Source organism: Canis lupus, chromosome 28 (assembly GCF_048164855.1).
Source record: "Canis lupus baileyi chromosome 28, mCanLup2.hap1, whole genome shotgun sequence".
Taxonomy (NCBI): Eukaryota; Metazoa; Chordata; class Mammalia; order Carnivora; family Canidae; genus Canis; species Canis lupus.
The window spans coordinates 39,281,726-39,302,277 of record NC_132865.1 but is presented as its reverse complement, the minus strand read 5'-3'; the positions used below and the strand labels follow the sequence as shown (position 1 = coordinate 39,302,277).

Genomic DNA, 20,552 nt, shown 5'->3' with positions numbered 1-20,552 from the left:
GTTTTTCTTACATTATTTAGCATCTATAAAAATATGTACATGATATGCAAAAAGTAGAAGTTTTAGTAATTAATTATAAGATCTAGAAAATAACTTTTCTATTATACTTCATTCAGAAAATGAAGATTTTTCTCATGTTGTGCATTTAATGATTCTTCCCCTTAGAAAAATCTACTCAAAATCCTCTTTCTGCAAGAGTTTATCTATATTACTGACTTTTATATTTCTTGAGCATACTACTTTCTAGAAAATCAAGTACAAAACCTCATTTGCCATTTGGTGTATTAGTATTGATACAAAAATATATATTAAAATATGTCCTTTCATTTGTTTTTAATTTTAGATTTTTATTAAAGTGCAGAAGAGTTAAAATGAAAATTTATTGCAATAACATATTACTAGTGTTTTTATTAGTATATTATTACAAATATATTAAAATATGTGGGTTCTTATTTACATATATAAAATAAAATTATCATCCTCTTGTGTACATTATATTATCCTTTGTTCAATTAGGATTTAATCATAAGGGGTGCCTGGGTGGCTCAGTCGGTTAAGGATCTGCCTTCAGCTCAGGTCATGATTCCAGGGTCCTGGGATCAAGCCCCACATCAAGCTCCCTGCTTGGCAAGGAGTCTCCCTCTCCCTATGCCTACTACTCCCCTTGCTTGTGCTCTCTCTCTCTCTTTTTCTGTCAAATAAATAAATAAAATCTTTTAAAAAATTAATCATGAACATTTTCCCTTGACAGTAATTATATTCTGAGATTACCCATTTCTAAAGGACTAATAGTTATTTAACTTTGTATGTATCATCATTAAATGGGTGATTATTATTTGAAATAGAAATCATTTAAAATATACCATTAAATAATAGTGCGCTTTGGATTTTTGGGACATATTAAACAGTTAAAACACTGCTGATTATATTTAGAAAAAGAACCAAAGTATATGAACAAACCAAGATTGATATCTTAATCAAATCAGCTGGATCACGACTATATTGAAGTTTGGTAGGGTTCTGTTTACTTCTATTTTTTTTTTTTTTTTCCTTTTCCAGTGCTATAGCCCTCCAGGCCTTTGAACTGAGAGTATAGTCTATTCCTGGGAACTCTCCTTAGCTGGCTCTGAATTCACCTTGCTTACTTCTCAGCACAGCAGATTTCTAAAACTGTTTTCTGCTTTTGCATAATTTTCAGATTAATATTTTTAACCTTTTGTCCTACCTTGATTCAGAACTCAGCAAATATCTTGAAGTGAAAAATAGTTTTGTGTTCAGAGCCCTACAGATCACAAATCCTGCCAATATTATCCTATGAGAAAAGTAAATGTTCTGCTTCTTTCTCTGTCTGGGCAATTTATGCTTCTGACTCTCTACCAAGTGCCAATCCAGTGTCTGCAGAAGGCCAGCTCACCTCTTTGTACTCATCAGTCCGGAACCATACCTATACTACCCCTTGTAAGAGCAGGTGCTCTCACATGCCTTCAAACAAAATGCTTTTAGTCAGTTCACATCTCCATTCTAGTTGTCATCAATAGGAAGGTAGCTGTGCCTCATGCTTTCTCAACCCATTTAGGAGCCTAATGATTTTGCTTTCTTTCTTAAATATGTCTGCGTTAAATATGGACAGTGTTGGACACTGGTGGATGATACTAGTGGATGATTCAAGTAATTAACCACTTGTTCCACTTTTGCTCTCTATTGAAATTTAACATACAATCTTTCCATTAACTCAGTATATACATTATATATATATGCAACTATTCTTATTATTATATTTTATTCATATAGTTTAATTAGTATATTTATATTTAATACTATGTATTCAATTAATTATGTGTTAAAAGTCATTGGTTCATTTAGTTTTTCAGTGGTAAAACTCTGTTTTGATTTTTGTAATTTTACATGCACTTGAAATTCTAAATGCATTTAACTAGCCTCAGAGATTAACCTTAAATACTCTCGAGTGTGTTTGGCCATTTATTCTTGATGGACTCATAAAAGTCTAAATATAGTTGCTCTTAAATAGTATCATCAGAAATTTTAATTTGGAAGAAATTTAACATATATATTTCTTTTTTTGACATATATATTTCTATATATAATCTACTTCTTAGAGTAATTGTTACTAATTTTGTTCTTCTTAGAGTGATCAAAAACATTTTGTCCTATATCTGTATCTTTTATTTTTCAAACTGAAGAAGACTATTGATTTGGATATACATATATGGTATTCAAGCGACTTAAAATCTTAGTCATTCTTAATCTAATTTTCTTGGGTATTTATTATACAGTGGATTATCTTCCTCTAATGGCATATGCATCATGCCCTTTTTAAATAGATACCTTTTTACATTCTATTTTTTACCATATTATCTAGGCTATAATTCTTTAATGCCACTGTTAAATAATAATGATAAGGGCAATTATTTATTTTTTCTGTTAAATAGATTGCTTTCTCTTTTTTTTAAGTTTTATTTGTTTATTCTTGAGAGACACAGAGAATGGCAGAGACATAGAGGGAGAAGCAGGCTCCCTGAGGGTAACCTGGTACGAGACTTGATCCCAGGATCCTGGGATCATGACCTGAGCCAAAGACAAACACTCTACCACTGAGCCAGGTGTCCCTGTTAAATGGATTAATTTTAATCAGAATATTTGTTAACTTGAAATAAATGCTGATCCTATATGATATAAAAGGGTAATTATATTCTTATTTTACTTATTCTACTTCCTTTACCATTACTTTTATAAATATTGGAATTGCATTTTAAAATTAAATTTGCATATCTATTTGTGATTTTAATTTATTTTTCTTTTTAACATAACCATCCCTTAGATGTGTTTCCATAAACCACACTTGGCTTACAAATAGGCTTTGATGCATTGTCCTCACCGTCTTTGAACATTAAACATTAAAATTTACATATTGAGATTTGTAGTAAAAATTAAATTTCCAGAATTTGTGGTAAAATTAAAACCCATGTTATATTTTGTCAGAACAAGAGTATGTCAGTTCTTTATACCAACTGTTCTCATTAGTCCAAAACATATATTAATGTAATGATTACAAGGTTCTGTAATAAGTAAAATTACAAGATTATACTAATAAAGAAGATTAAATCAGATCCTAGTTAAAGAATTAGGATAGCTAAACCAGTTACAGATTTTCAAATCAGAAATGAGAGCCTCACACTGAGCCCTAGTGATGACCTGCAGAGTATCACCAACAACAAAAGGAATTGACATTATTTTGATTCAGATTTAGGATTATCAATGAGGTTAAGAACATAGGAGCAGCATGCAATATGACCCATAAGATAGCTAACGGTGATTGACCATCTTTTTTAGATAGTTGGTCACACTGCAAGGCTGAGTGAAGATAAGGGCTGTGCAAGTAATGGTTATGGTGAAGTAGAGGTCAGTAAGCACATGCAACAAGAACAATGTAAGAACTACGCCCATGGGGAATATTAAAAAGAAAGTCACTGGTCAATTTCACTAGGGTTTTCAGAAAAGTTTTTATGGTGGTTATGGTTCCTGATCATGTAGTACAATAACACAGCCTCTCTGGTCAGACAGAACCAGACTGCCACGTTTGGATGAATTTAAAAACTCTTTAATTTCTGTGCACCTCAAACACACACACACACACACACACACACACACACAAGAATAGATTCTTTGCAGGTGAAAAAAAAGAGAGAGGGAGTGAGGAGGATGCAGAGAGGGAAAAGGACAGGAGACAGAGCATGCAAGTGCAAGTGAGCAGGTGGTGTGGCAGGGAGAGGGTGTGTGAGGGAAGGCACAAGGTATGTATACAGTACTTCTGGACAGAGACCTATTATACAGGTAATCATGGAGGGGTTTGAATGGTATAGCATTCTGCCAATTTAAGGTTTGCATTTTTAAAATAGTGTCTTGTAAGTATTATAGAAGGGCAAACCTGAAGCACTGTTTTTAATTATCTCCTTTTTATCAAGAACATAAAATTACGGAAATGTGCACCTTCATCTTTGATGTTCTTTTTCGTTACATGAGAAACTGGATGACTAAATTCCAAAATCCCCTCTACAAATTAATGGATGCAGGTCACTATCAAAAGTCAGGAAAAGCAGAGATAGGAAATCCTACGGAGAAGTTAAACAATAATTTACTGGCTAAGCACTATGCTCAGGTTTCGTAACTTTTTTTTAAACAGGAACTTATTTAAATCTCACTGGACCTCAGCCTGCCATTTCTACTAATGCAGTAAACTCAAGTTGGTGCTTCTTAGCATCTCAGTCACTTCTAAATTAGAATTCACTCTTTTGGGGTAAATACTCAATTCCAGTTCTCCTTTTTCCTTTTCCTCCCTTCTCCCTGAAGGAATAATGTATGACTTCAGCCTTGGTCTCTGGAAACTCTTCTGTGGGGTTCCTCCCCTGTGTTCTTATGTGATTCCTGTGTGTGATCCTGCCAGTATCTCCAGTTCACATGTCACAAAGCTGCTTCTTATCTTCCAGCACTTGTGTTATTTTCTCATCAGCCTAGCAGGCATGAGAAATCTCAGATTCTGGTGTTCACATTCAAACATCTCCTCTACCTACAGCTGTTCTATCATTTTGAAACCATCTTTGATACAGAGATTCAGTGAGGACCTGGGGAAGAGAGTCCAAATCTCTCCACTGGGATTTCCCAAGTTAATTTGTGCTTTCTAAAACTACTTCCCCAACCGTCACCTGCCATGCCAAACTGCAGGAGACCCAGCCACTCCCTGCTCACAACTCTCTCTCTCTCTCTCTTTCTCTCTCCCCCCCCACCCGCCGTCTCCATGCTTATGTCTCAGTCCACAAACTATTCTTCCCGTGAGATGAATTTGCTTGTAATCATCAGGCATTCCTTCCCACTCTCATGTATGTATAAACTCTAAGTTTTGTAGCCATTAGAATTCCTATGGACATTCAAAGTTAATAATTTAGAAACTTATTTTCTTCTGCACGAACTTACTTTCAAGACTAAGTTAACCTCAGAGAATTTGATTTTTTTGTTCTGAGATAGTCTGTCTTTTCATTTGTTCAGCAAACATTGATTGAGCACCTACTAAGACCCAGATATCTCTTGCATGTAAGAAGTAATGTATTGAATAAAACAGAAACCTGTGACATCATGAACTTTTTTCTAAAGGGAGAGGGCAAGCAGATCATAATACAAAAAATATAAAATAAATGGTATTTGACAATGTTAAGTGATACAGAAGGAAAGAAATAAGGCACTATTTTAGATCTTTATTCTGCTACTTCTAAGCCTAGAGGTTTATAATGAAACATCAACTTTCTTCTTCACATCATGGTGACATAAAAGGATTCATTTGGTCTTATTTTATTTTATTTTATTTTTTTTGGTCCTTTCACCCATTTTAATGAAAAATTTTGTTCAGGTAACTATTTGTTGATCTCAATTTAAAATTATTCAACATATTCCCTAGTTAGACCATATGAACACAGATTAACTAGGAAATCTTTGCAGCTCTCTATGGATTGTCCACATTGTAAAAACATGGTATGCTCCAAGTGTATGCACATGCACTTGTGTTTGTACTGTGAACCCGACAATATATGTCTATCTCATTTATTTGAGGTGTTGCAATAGTCTAGTTAGAAGGAAATGTTCCAGCGTGATTCTAGAGAAAAATAGAAATTAAAGTACTATATATTGTTTTCCTGAACAAATCTGAAAAAGCCTATTTAAGTATGCAATGACATAGGTTTGATTTTGAATACTGACTTTTATTAAATACTATTTTAAGTAAATACTACGTAAAGAAGTGTCATTTGTTTAACATCAGTCATGTATTTTATGTCATTCATAGAACTAAAATCACATGTTGGGGGAACTAAAAGAAGAAGGCAGAATTTCCATTCTCAGAGGGTTTTCAGTGTCCTAGGAATGAATGATAGTTCCAGAAACATTCCACTGAGTTGAGCATTATCTTACCACGATTTCACAATAAAACAAAAATAAGTTGATATTTGATTTTAAGATATTTGAATTTCATACCATACTTTTATAAGACTTATGTTCTCAAATAAAATAAGAAATTTTCACTACCTAGAGTTTGTTTCTTTTGAGTAGGTCATACCATCCTGAATCTAGATATTGTCTTTTGAATATGTAGAAGTCATTAAAACAAGTAATACGTCTGTAAATAACTGTGGTATAAAAATTATTGGAGATGCAAAGCTTCTTGCTTTGTCCATAGCACTCTGCGTCTCAGGGCATCTTCTGTAGGACAGCTGTGCTTTACTACCTGATAGAAGGCCAAATCAGCTGTTTCTTGAGCCATTGTATTAAATCTCCTTCTTTTCTGGAACTCTCTATAAAATTTTAAAGTATCTATAAATACTCTGGAAGAGGTCACACAGTTTCATCAGATTTTAAAGAGGTATGTGGTTAAAAATGATTTATAGAAATACTTTGCTGGCTTTGAAATAAATGTCTTTCCTTAGGGTAGCCATAAATTCTAATTCTATACTCATCCTCGAAGGTAGAATATCTACATAAATAAAATTCTTCCATCCAGGAGATTTATTTATTCTTCCTTCCCTCACTCCTCTTCTTCCTCCCTACCTTCCTTCCTCTACTCTCTCTGTCATTTCTTTATATTATGAGTACCAATTCAAGTATGCTTCCTGTTTTTATTAAGATGTGAGGGGTTCCTGAAAAAATATAGCATGTAAATTGTAACTTCTCATACTTTCACATAGACATTATATTCCACATTCTCAGCTTACATCAATGTGATGTTAAAACGTTAAGTATTTACAGATTTATCTTTCTCTTTTGGGCTAAAAGCTTTAATATGGATTTCCTTCATCCAAATGCACTGTACTTGGTAGTTGTGTATGTCACTTGCTGTTCTTATAGAATGACAAGGCATTCCAGCTGAAAATCATACTCTGCTTCCTTTACAGCCATAGGATTAATAGCTTAAGTAATCCTGCTCCATAAACAGCTAGTTTGATGTGACTGCAATTATTTCCTTTCATCTCTTCAAGCCACTGATTCTTTTTGTTCAAGATTATATTAAATTTTCAGCTTCTCATAACACAAATTATTGGTTCGGAAAACAAATAATTAACATTGGTTTCTAAGAAGTTTAACATTAAAAACATCTTTCAGACAAATTTTAATTTTCCTTATTTGCAGAGCAGTCTAAAAATGATGCAGAGAATTTAGGATTTCCATTATTTAGAATTAATATTGTTGCCAAAAGTAGACAATTTTTAAAACTTTGCTCTAAGAATGCATTTAAGAATATATTATTTATAGTTTGATATTTTATTACATTTAATACATTAAACATTATTTCAACCATATGACATACAGCATTATTTTTAAAAATAAATTTAAATTGTCATTAATGTTGCCAATAGTTTTATCTTATTAAGCTATTTTAGTGATATGGTTTCTTATGACTACTAAATGAGTAACCTAAAACAAAGTACTTCTAACATTTTTTACATTGAGTTTATTCATAATTTAGGTTTCCTAAAGTATGTTTGTAAATGTAAAAGCGGGCACACTGTTTCCAACTGATAAACACTTTCACACCTGAGGAAGAAACTTCCATTGATTCCTTATCCCTCCAACCATGGGCATGCCTGCAAAGTGATTGAGGCTCTGAAGGTGAACAGCTGGCAACCTCTACTCTGGGACCCACTGAGGTTCACACATGGTTGTCACTCACTTGGTACTTGCATATATAAATCCTAATCTAGAGTTGCCAAGAAAACAATAAAGGCACAAAGGATAGTACAAAAAGGACATATTTGCTTAGCTTCCTTAAAATATTCTCATTGTCTTCAAAGGAAATCCAATCTTCTTTTACATTAATTTTTGTCTTATTATTTATTGTATTAATAATCATCACTTATTGAGCTCTAACTTCATGACATTTGTTTTTTTTTTTTTTTTTTTTTTTTTTACATTTGTTTTTTCATTTAATTTTTCCAACAAATATATCTGGCTAATATTACTATGGACATTTTACAAAGGATGGAAATTAGGCACAGGATAATTAATAACCTGTCTATGACTGCAAAGCTTGACAATGTTATTTTATGTCTACATTGTAGCTTCTGCACTGAACTTAAGTTCATTTCATACTGCAGACACTTGGACTCTTCAGACTCTGTAAACTAGCATCATTATGCTATTTTCACAGCTTGGAATAACTTTCATTTTCATGTTCCAGCACTTACAGTACCATGACTCACATTGGTAGAAGATCATTAAAGATCACATTGGTAGAAGATCATTTTTAGAAATGAATGAATGATAGTCTTCACACTTCTCTTTGCACATATCATATATATATATATATATATATATATACAAACACACATATGATACATACATATATATACATATATATATATATATATATATATATATATATATAGTGCATGTGCACATTTATATACATTACTGTGGCCCAAGCATTGTTACAATTACTCGGATTATTCAGACTTTTTTTCAGGTTAAAAAATTAAAAATTACAAAACTAGACAGTTCATGCTGGAAGACAAGGGTCCATACAAAATATTGGTAGAATTTTATAATTTTTATAACAATCTGTAAGAACAACAAAAAGCATAGTTCCACAAAGTATTCAATATGGATTTTTAAATTGATTAATAAAAGATGTTTAGGAGGCATTTTTTTCTATCTCTAGACTATCCTGATTTTAGCTGAAGATACCAGTAGTTTAGAGATTCTTTAGTTGATTCCTCACCAAAACAAAAACTATTTTGAAATGACTATAGCAATGTAAGAAAGATATATGTTTTTTGTACATGCCCCTGATTAGATAACATGAATCTTCTAATGTTTTCTTTTTTTGTATATGTTTCCAGTAAGTCTTTTCTTGTACATAAGCCATTGATGATTCTCCAACTCTGTGTACCATATCTATTAAATTTCCTGTTAGTTCATATTTATCAGTAAGACAAAGGGAACCAAAACTAACAAGGAAAATAAAATAATTCAGTAAAATAGTTTCTAAGTGAAAACAGTGTTTAGTGTGATGTAGATTATACCATACAGAGTTAGCATTATAGAAGTTTCTCTAGAAAGCCAAAGAAAAATAAAAATTGGTTTTGATTACTGAAGATTCTGTTGAACAAAGACTTTGTGTGCTATAAGGTTATTTGTCTAAATCTGATGTTCATTTTAAGTTGGATTTTGAAGTTTGTTTATATGACAGTATAGAGGAATTTTTTTTCCTCTGAAGATTAATTTTAAGTTGTTATGAAATGTCACTCATTAAATTATTTAAAGTAAATGTTATACTTTATTTGGAGTCCTGAATGAAAATATTTTGATACATATACTTTTTTATCTTTTAGTATTTGAGTATTTCATTTCCTTTTCTCTTGAATGTTAAAAGAAATTGAAAATAATATTTCAAGGTAAAAAAATAAATTACAAATATCACTCTATATTCTCTGTAGATTCTTGTCTAACATTATATGGAAACACAGGCTTTTAATATTTCATAAATGAGAAAATTATTAGATGAAAATCTTTTTCAAAATGCTTCCATATCATTTTGGTAGCCAAAATCTTTTACAAAGTTGTAATTGGTGTTTGATAGGCAATGATTTTAATATGACAATTTAGAATATTAGTATATATCAATGTACTAAAAAATAGATTCTCATAAGTTTGAGGGCTCTTGTGTAACTTTATGTTTATTGTTCTCATTTTTATTATTTATTTATTGTTGCAGATTAAAAAAATCAACCGAAACTTTCCTGTAAACCAGCAGGTAAGAGGAAAAATACTTGGAAAGACAAACCATATATTTCTTTCATTTTATCTACTACAGAAGATAATCCTGATTCATTTAATTTTTATGTGGAAATAATTGGCACTCTCATTTGCTCTCCAGGAAAATACATAATTTATTAGATTTCTTTCATATTATGTAATATATCTGTTTCTTTAATCATATTAAAAGCAATTTAAAAAATTATTTTATCTAAGTAAATAACCAAAACCTAGTTTTGTTGTATGTATTTGACAAAATACATATATTTATTTTTATTTGAATATAATATTGGAGAACTAGGAGAGCTATTTACATAAAATAGCTTGTATCTTAGTAGGAGATCTATTTTTCTTTATTTAAACTCAAGTTGTTTAATATATAATATATTATTTGATTCAGGGATAGGATTTAGTGATTCATCAGTACCATATAATCCCTAGTGCTCATTGTATCAGGTGCCCACCTGAATGCCCATCACCCAATTACTCCATTCTCTGACCCACTTCCCTTCCAGCAACCCTCAATTTGTTCCCTATAGTCAAAAGTCTTTCATGGTTTGCCTCCCTTTCTGTTTTTATCCTATTTTATTTTTCCTTCCCTTCCCTATGTTTATCTGTTCTGTTCCTTAAATCCACATTTGAGTGAAATCATATGGTACCTGTCTTTTCTCTGACTTAGCATAATACCCTCTAGTTCCATCCACATTGTTGCAAGTGGCAAGATTTCATTCCTTTTGATGGCTGAGTACTAGTCTTCTACTTTATCCATTGATGGACATGGACATTGCTGCTATACACATTGGGGGTCCATATGCCCCTTCAGATCACTATTTTTGTTTGGAATATCTATGTTTAATTGATCTAAAAGTTAGAAGGAATTTTCAAAATTAGAAGACAATATTTAACATGAGTCTAAATGAATGCATAGAATGAAAATGATGTATAACTAATCCAGCCAAGAATTTAGTTATTAGATTAATAATTGATTATAGAATAAAGTAATTGATTATATAAAATAAATAATTCTATTTATAATTTTATAAAGCTGCAGTTAACTCTTGCATTGCCTTCATAAACATTATGAAAACATTCATTTGAATGAAGAAAGTAAATGTAGGCTCCATTTTGGACTGATGCAATCAGTTGTGTGTCAGGTTTGTGTGATGGTAGAGAAGCAAAGGCCAGCCATGCATTTCTTAACCTTGACATCAACCTCAATGTGTAACCATTGATCAACATCCAAACATCAATCCACTTATAAATAGGAGGTCAATCGCAAGTTAATTTGAATGGTAAAATTTTAAATAACCCAACTTAGGAAAACTAAGTTGCTTTTTTTTTAAGATTTTATTTATTTATTCATTAGAAACAGAGAGAGAGGCAGAGAGATAGGCAGAGGGAGAAAAGTTTTTTTTGTTTTTAAGACTTTATTTATTTATTCATGAGACACACACAGAGAGAGAATAGAGACATAGTCAGAGACAGAAGCAGGCTCCATACAGGGAGCCCGATGTTGGATTCAATCCTAGGACTCCAGGATCACGCCCTTGGCTGAAGGCAGGCGCTCAACCGCTGAGCCACCCAGGCATCCCTAAGTTGCTTTTCTTATCTAAACCTCAGTTCCTTCATTGGTAATATTTTAAAAGTGCAACTACTTTACATGTTTATTTTTAGAGATTAAATAAAAAATGTAAAATTCTCAGTATATGCCATTATTATCATTAATATGTTAAAATTTTAAATTTGTTCTTTAGAATACAGAATTTATGGTATTGTATAAATTATATTATTAGTGGTGCCACTAGCCCAGACTAGCCCACAAAGTTACGTGTGACTGAAATACTAATGAAAATAGCTCTGGAAAGTTCAGTGTGTCTACAGTGCTCTGAACTATGTCTTTACAGCTATCAGCATATCTTGTTTCTGAGCCATGTTGATGTTTTAGGTAGATGCAGAAGTTGGAGAGCTGTATGTCATGTGTCTCACTACATTCCACTGTGGTTACATCTGAGGCTCTTGTTTGTGGTGCAGAGACCAAAGCTCTAGCCCAGAGCTACTGATTCACTAGCTCTGTAATGATACCTGGGAAACTCTTCTGTGGCTCCCATTCCATCCCAGATGCTTCTGATGCCAGTAGGACGTTACTTAGAAAGCAGTTTAACAATTTTATAGGGCTATAGTGGAGGAAAAATTCATTAATGAGAAATTCAGATAGAAAGGAACATCAGCCATCATAGAAAGTTGTAATGCCCATCAGTAAACATAGTCGTTTTATAGTCAGATACATAAAATTTAGATCTATTCATTCGGGGAATTCTTGCCAAAAATGTAATTGATGAATGTTTCTTTAAGACTGACCCTAATATCTATGTTATTATCCTTCCTTGCCCTTCCTAACTTCGACATATGAAGTATTAATAATTAGCGTAGTTTATATTACTATAAATATTTCATAATCCTAATAACCTATGACTATTCTTTATTTACAATGACAACTATATTCAATGCTCCCTACATTTTCCCTTCAATGACCTGTGGCATTCTTTGCCACCTCTGCATTTACCTATGTTTTGAATAATAGTAAAGTAAGTAAGAATCTGAAAAAACTTACATATAAAATAAATAATAAAAACTATTCAATATGCCAAGCCACATATATGTTAAAAATGTAGATAAACGTTAGTATTCATAGCTTTTTATTTGATAGCCTTATAATATTATTATACTGAAATTTTATTTCAAATCTCTTAGCATTTCACTTTTTTAAAAAAATCCTAATGAATTCTTGACATTTTAAAAACTGAAAGCAGAGTTAATAATTTTTTTATTTACTTTCCATCATGGAAATGAAGATTTCTGGGAAATAGGATTCATTTATAGTCCAATATTCATGTATACACACCATTGGAAAACTCACTTGCATAATGTGATAGCAATGCATTAGGAGGCCAAGATACATTCCCTACTTAATAAAATGTGAGCCACCTTAATGAATAAGAATCCAAAAACAGATATAATCTCATCTCTCCTTCAGATTTAGCATGAAAAAAAAATACTCAACCCTGTAAGCCATAAAGAACATGCAAATTTAAAACATGGTGAAATAGCACTACATATACACTAGAACAGCTAAGAATTTGCACGGAGAACCTGGAGTTGTTATACACTACTAGCGGAAATGCAAAATGGCACAAACACTTCAAAGAGGCTGGCAGTTACTAAAAGGTCAGATCTACACCTACCAAGTGATCCAGCCAGTCCACTCCTAGGAAGTAAAAGCATGTGTTCCTACAACAACTTGTTTATGAATGTCCATAGCAGCTTTGTATGTTAATAGCCCAGTTAATTACAGGAAACAACTCAAATTCCAACAGGTGAATGGACATACAGTATCATATCAATACAATGGAATGTTACTTAGCAGTTAAAAGGAACACACTCTTGATATGTGCTACAGCATAGATGAATCTCAAAATGATTGTGCTGAGTGAAAGTAACTATGCACTGTCCCCTCCAAAAATACAGTATATTCTGTATGATTCTATTTATATAATATTCTAGGGATTGAAAACAAAGGTACAAAATCAGAAAGCATATCAGCAGTTGTCTGGAAGGGAAGGGAAGGTGGTAATAGAAAGGGAGTATAAAGGAGCATGAGGGAATCTTTTGGTGATGGATATGCTCATTATGTTGATTATAGTGATGGTTTTATGAGTGCATAGATATGGCAAAATTTATTAAACTTTACCATTTAAATATGTGCCATTTATTTATGTCATTATACTTCAATAAACTCTAAACCATTTATTATTAAAACATCTGGGAATTGGGGGCACCTGGGTGGCTCAGTAGTTAAGTGCCTGCCTATGGCTCAGGTCATGAACACGAGGTCCGGGGATTGAGTCCTGCATCAGGCTCCCCACAGGAAGCCTTCTCCTTCTGTCTATATCTCTGTCTCTCTCTATGTGTCTCTCATGAATAAGTAAGTAAAATCTTTACATAAGTAAATAAATAAAACATCTGGGAATCAAATAAGTTAAAAATTATATTAAACCAAGGCCATTGGGATTTGCTTTAGTCTTAATTATTGTCTAGACTTGAAATTATAATTGTGTATCTCTTAATTCACTTTTTGTTAGGAGTAACTTTCTCCTTTCTTCTATGTATCTAGAACATAACCATCTGTCTTCTCTGTCATAATTTTGATCAGATTTATTTATTTAAAAAAATGCTTTCAAAAAAAAATGCAGTGAAATTCAGTTTCAATTGATATGCTTCCTGAAAATCATGGAAAAGGGGGACAGTGGTCTTGCTGCTAAGTATCTGTTAAGCAGTGGTACTCAGCTAGGTGTTAAATTATGTTGTGATAATTTGCTCAATGAATTAGAGATCATTTAGGCAAGCAGACCTATATCACACTGCTGTACATGCCTAACTCCATTATGTAATAATTTATTGTTTTTCATTTTTTATTATTATTAACTAAAATTCCTTCCATTGTGAAGCATACCTCATTATTTTCATGAAAATAACATTTTACAATGAATATCTTTAGTGCTTACCAATGAGAAAGGTTAGGGAAGATTAATTCATCATGAAAATATTAATATAATGAACTCCCTTTATATCAGGCAGTATGCAAAATAGCATTATTAAATTATAATAGTTTAAACACATAAAAATTATATTAATCTGAAATAAAATAGTACTTCAGTTTATCTTATAGAAACATTCATTTTGTCTAGTTATAATAATTTGGATACATTATTATAGATAGATGTATTGAATATATAGAATGCTGGTGAAAACAGAGAGAAACGTGACTAGTTATCTCTAATTGTGTTAGGAGAGCTAAAAAATTCAGAACACTTTAAAAATCCATTTTTGGAGTAGCATCAAAGAAGATACAGGAATAAGGACCTACAAAACTTTGGTTTTCTGTAAAAACCTGCAGAAATTGTCCCAATAAACTTTTCTCAACTTTGAAAATTCACCAAAGGCTCACTGAACCCAGGGAGCATTTACAGGCACACCCTGAAATATTGCAGGTTCAGTTCCAGACCACCACTATAAAGTGACTATCACAATATACTGATTCAAATGAATTTTTTGTTTCCCAGAGCATATAAAAGTTATTTACACGGTACTGCAGGTCTAAAAAAAGTACATACCATAATTTTTTTTAAAAATTTGTTGCTAAAAATGTGAACTATCATCTGCATTTTCATCATTTTTTTCTGGTGGTGGATCTTGCCTTAGTGTTATGGTTGCTGACTTATCAGGGAAAGAATGTTTGCTAAAGGTTGGGGTGACTGTAGTAAGTGCTCAAAATAAGACCACAGTGAACTTTGATCCATGAACTGACTCTTCCTTTCATGTATGGCTTCTTTGTTACATGTGATGTTTATGTGAGTGAAATTCAATAGCATTTCACCCACAATAGAACTTCTTTCAAAATTGGATTCAATCCTCTCAAAACCTTCCTGCTGCTTTATCAACTAAGTTTAAGTAATATTCTAAATCCTTTCTTGTTTCAACAATTTCCACAGCATCTTCACCAGGAGTAGAGTCCATAAAAACAAAAAAACAAAACAAAACAAAAAAAAAAACTTTCTTTGCTCATCCATAAGAAGCAATTCCTTCTCTGTTCAAGTTTGATTACGAGATTGCAGCAATTCGGTCATACCTGCAGGCTCACTTCTAACTGTAGTTCTCTTGCTATTTCCATTCCATCTGTAGTTTTCCCATCCACTGAAATTTGGAATCTCTCAAAGCCATCCATGAGGGTTGGAATCAACGTCTTCCAAACTCTATGTTGATATTTTACCTCTTTCCATGAATCACAAATGTTCCTAATGGCATCTAGCATCAGTCCTTTGTAGGAGGTTTTCAATTACTTTGCCCAGATTCATCAGAGGAATCACTGTCTATGGCAGCCATAGTCTTATGAAATGTGTTTCTTAAATGATGAGACTTGAAAGTCAAAATTATCCCTTGACCTGAGGGCCACAGAATGGATGCTGTGTTAGCAGGCATACTAACAACATTGACTCCATTGTACATCTCCATCTGAGCTCTTGGGTGACTAGATGTCAATACTTTGAGAGGAATATTTTTTTCCTGAAAAGTAGGCTTCAACTGTATAAAATAGTAAACCACGTTATAAACAGATATGCTGTTGTCCAGCTTTTGTTGTTCCACTGATAGAACACAGGTAGAATAGATTTAGCATAATTATGAAGGGCGCTAGGATTTTCAGAATGGTAAATGAGCATTGGTTTCAGCTTAAAGTCACCAGCTACATTGTTCCTTAACAGGAGAGTCAGCCAGTCCTTTGACACTTCGAAGCAAGGCATTGACTTCTCCTCCTTAGGTATGAAAGTCCTAGATGGCATTTTCTTCTAGTAAAAGGCTGTGTCATCCACACTAAGAACCTGTTGCTTTGTGTAGGCATCTTCATTAATAACCCTAACTTGGTCTTTTGAATAACTTGCTGCAGCTTCTACATCAGTGCTTCCTACTTCATCTTGCATTTATATATTATGGAGATGTCTTCTTTCCTTATACCACATGAACCAGCATCTGCTACCTTCAGACGTTTTCCTCTGCAGTTTGTTTACTTCTCTCATTTCATCAAATTGAGAGTTAGAGACCTCCTCTGGATAAAGATTTGGCTTAAGGGAGTGTTGTGCTGGTTTGATCCTCTCTTCAGACTGTTAGAACTTTCCATATCAGTAATAAGGCTGTTATACTTTCTTATCATTTGTGTGTTCACTGGAGTAGCACTTTTATCTTCCTCCAAAAACTGTTCCTTTGTGTTCACAAGTTGGCTATTTGGCCTAAGAGGCCTAGTTTTCAGCCTATCTCAGCTTTTGAAATGCCTTCCTCACGAAGCTTCCTCATTTCTGACTTTTGATTTAAAGTGAGAGATGTGTGACTCTTACTTTCACTTGAACTCTTAGAGGCCATTATAAGGTTATTAATTGACCTAATTTCAAGATTGTTGTGTTTCAGGGTGTAGAAAGTCTGGAGAAGAGGGAGAGAGGTGGAGAAATAACCCTGATCAATTGAGCATTCAGAACACATATAACACTTACTGATTAAGTTCTCCGTCTTATAGAGGGACACTCTCTGGTGCCCCAAAACAATTTCCATAGTAACATCAAAGCTCACTGATCACAGATCACCATAACAAATATAACAACAGTGAAAATGATTGAAATATTGCAAGAACTACCAACATTTGACAGATACACAAAGTGAGCATATGGCACTGATAGACTGGCTCAATGCAGGGTTGCTGCAAAACTTCAATGTATTAAAAAAAAAAAAAAAGTGACACCTGCAAGGCAAAACATGATACAGCAAAGCACAAAAAAAATGGAGTGTGCAGGTAGGTATTCAAGAAAAACAACTGAATCTTGATAAAACAGTTTCCTGGCATTTTATCTTGATCTGGTGAATCTCCCCCAGCAACACAGGGACCCTGAAAGCAGCAGCTCACATTCCCAGGGCAGCCTGCCTACTCCAGGCATCATTTAAACAACTAGTCCTATCTACCTGTTAGATTAGGCTATAATCTAATGATGAGAATTCCCTTCACTCATTTTAGCTTTATTGAAATGTGTGCATCTATGTGTCATTTTTAAGCAAAATATTCTATTAATGAGATTGGCAAATTGTCTTTGTTTTTATTTTGTATTTCAAAACTCAGGTTCTTTTCAATGGGAAAAAAGACTTTTATAAATACTGACACCAAATTGAGTCACATAATCTGGGGATAATGAACCTGTTATTGTTTTAGTCCATTTTATAATACTTAGTGATAAAATATGGTGGCATTCTATGCTTTAAAACAGAATCCTCTTCTAAATTAGTATTTCCCTGTATATGAATTCTCATAAAAGGAACTAGCTTCTAAATCAGTATGAAAAAGTAGTGGAAGAGGTTTCATAGGAAAAAGAGGACCGACTAAAAAGTACTTTATAGGTGAGCACACACCAAATTAGGCACAAAAATTAGTTATCATTATAACTAAAAAATTAACTACATTTTAGTTTCTTGGAAAACTCTTTTCTTGGAAAAAAGCATTGATGAATCAGGAGATAGAAAGAAGATAGGAAAAGATAAGATATAGTATATAGTGTATACAGAATTTTATACCTTGGAGAAGGCACTAATGGGAAATCAGTGGAATACTGAGATATGGAATGGGATCATTTGTGCAGTTATTTTTAAGGATGAAAAGGTAAAAGCCCGTTTCCATGAACTTTCTTTGCAGCAAAACTTCACCTTTAGAAGTTGCTGCACCACAAAAAAAAAAAAAAAAAAAAAATGTTCACAAAGAACTCTCCTCAGGATTTACTCTCTATTACTTTTCTGGACTTAAAATGATATTTAGATCCTTGCACATATCAATTTGGGAAATACAAAATCCAGCTTGAGAGGTGATAGCTTGCACATAGCCATTGAAGGTGCCAAATCTTATCCTCCTTCAATCCCACACTTACTCCAGCCCCAGCCTGCTTTATGCCATTACATTTTCCAGAATTTTATATAAATGAAATCATACAGTTTGTATGATTTTTTTGTCTGGTTTCTTTCACACAGCATAAAATTAGTTTTAGTTTTATCCTTGTTACCTTATACATCAGTTATTCATTCTATTTATTACTGAATAATATTTCATTGCTGGCTATACCACCATTTGTATAACTACCCATTCACCTGGTAATGCATACTTGTTGTGTTGTAAGTTTTGATGTATAGCAGATAAAGCTTCTATAAATATTTATGGACAAGTCCTTGTTTTGACATATGCTCTTATTACTTGGGTAAAATCCTGGTTACAGAATAGGTAGAAAATACTGAGGTACATGTTGAACTTTTTGAGAAATTCAATACTATTTTTCTGAGGAGTTGGGCCTTTTGGCATTCACACAAGCTGTGTAAAGAGAATTCCCGGTATGGTCAGTTTTTAGATGTAGGCATTCTAATAGACCAGTTGTGATCTTTCATTGTGGTTTTAATTTGCATTTCTCAAATGACTAATAATGCTGGGCACCTTCTCATGTGCTTACTTGCCATGCATATATCTTCTTTTGTGAAGTGTCTGTTCAAATATGTTGCCCTAAATTAGAAGTTCTTAATTATGATGAAGTCCAATTTATCATATTTTAATGGATCATGCTTTTGCATTATACTTAAGAAATCTTTGCCCAATCTAAAACATAAATTTTCACCTCTGTTTATTCTTAGATTTTGTTTTGTTTTGTTTTATAATATTCTCTCATGTCTGATCCATTTGGTGCTAATGCTTGTTTTAGGAGTGAGGTAGAGATGAAAGTTATTTTTTAAATGAATATCCAATTGTTCCAATGTTTGTTGAAAATATTATTCTTTATCAACCGAGTTGTTTCATGCTCTTATCAAAAAATAAATTGATCATATATGTGTGGATCAATTTCTGGACATTCAATTCTGTTGAGCTGATCTATTTATAGATTTTGACACTAATATCACACCATCTTGCTTACTGTAGTTTTTCAATGTCTTAAAGTCAGGAGTTTAAGTCCTGTAGCTATGCAACTCTTACATGAAATTATTTTAGCTACTCTAGGCTCTTGTCATTTCTGTGTTAAAAAGAAAAAATCAAATTGTCACTGTACTTATATTTGTAGGGCTATTTGGATTTTTTAAAATTTTTTATTTATGAGATACACAGAGAGAGAGGTGGAGACACAGATAGAGGGAGAAGCAGGCTCCCTGCGGGGAGCCTGATGCAGGACTTGATCCCAGGACCCGGTGATCACAACCTGAGCCAAAGGCAGATGCTCAACCTCTGAGATACCCAGGTGCCCTGGGTATTTGGATTTTTACTGTAATTGTTTTGAATCTGTAGCTAAATTTTGGGAAAGTTGACATTTACCAATATTGAGCTTTGAGATCCTTTGACCTGGCATACCTTTCCATTTTTTAGTTTTTTTAAAATTTCTCTCAGAAATAATTTTCGGTGTTTAGTGTATAGATGTTGTATACATTTTATCAGATTTATCCCTAAGTATTTCATAATTTTCAGATGGTATAAGAATGAGAATATTTCTTAAATTCAAGTCCTAGTTTTTCTTTGCTAATATAATAGAGATACAAATGATTTTTATATTGATTTTGTGTTCTTAAGAGTAATAGTAGCTTTAGACATTCAGTTGGGAAATATTCATTTTTCTTGAATTTTCTGGAGAATTTTATGTAGCACTAGGATTATATATTCTTTAAATATTTGGCAAAATTCTCCCATTTATCTAGACCTGAAGTTTAATTTATGTGTAGGTTTTCAACTAAAGTTTACATTCTTTTGAAAGTATAGGACTATTCAGGCCACTTACTTCATTTTGAGTAAGATTTGATTATTTAGATCCTTCTAGAAATACATGCATTTTATTTTAATCTAAGTTGTTGGTGTAAATGTATTATTATTCTTAAAATGTATATTTTAAGAGCTATAGATTTTTCTCAAATACCGTTTACCTAACTCTCCTCAAGTTTGATATGTTGTATTTTCATTTGCAATATGCTCAACAATATTCTGTCACTTTATTTGTGATTTATTTCTTTAGTCATGGTTGTTTTGAGGAATTTTTAATCTCCAGATGTTTTTGAATCTTCCGTACTTCCTTCTCTTTTTAATTTCTAATTTAATATTAATTTAAACATAGAAGATATTTCATGTGATTCCAAAT

General features: G+C 32.6%; 1 protein-coding gene across 5 annotated transcripts in view; it reads left to right on the top strand.

Annotated features, from left to right (window-relative positions):
- Positions 1–20,552, top strand: part of SNTG1 (syntrophin gamma 1) — an 814,835-nt gene that overhangs the window by 657,000 nt on the left and 137,283 nt on the right. For all 5 annotated transcript variants that reach the window (XM_072804669.1, XM_072804667.1, XM_072804668.1 and 2 more), the window contains one exon: positions 9,773–9,811. In XM_072804669.1, the coding sequence (XP_072660770.1) occupies positions 9,773–9,811 (39 nt within the window). The remainder of the gene's footprint in view (positions 1–9,772; positions 9,812–20,552) is intronic.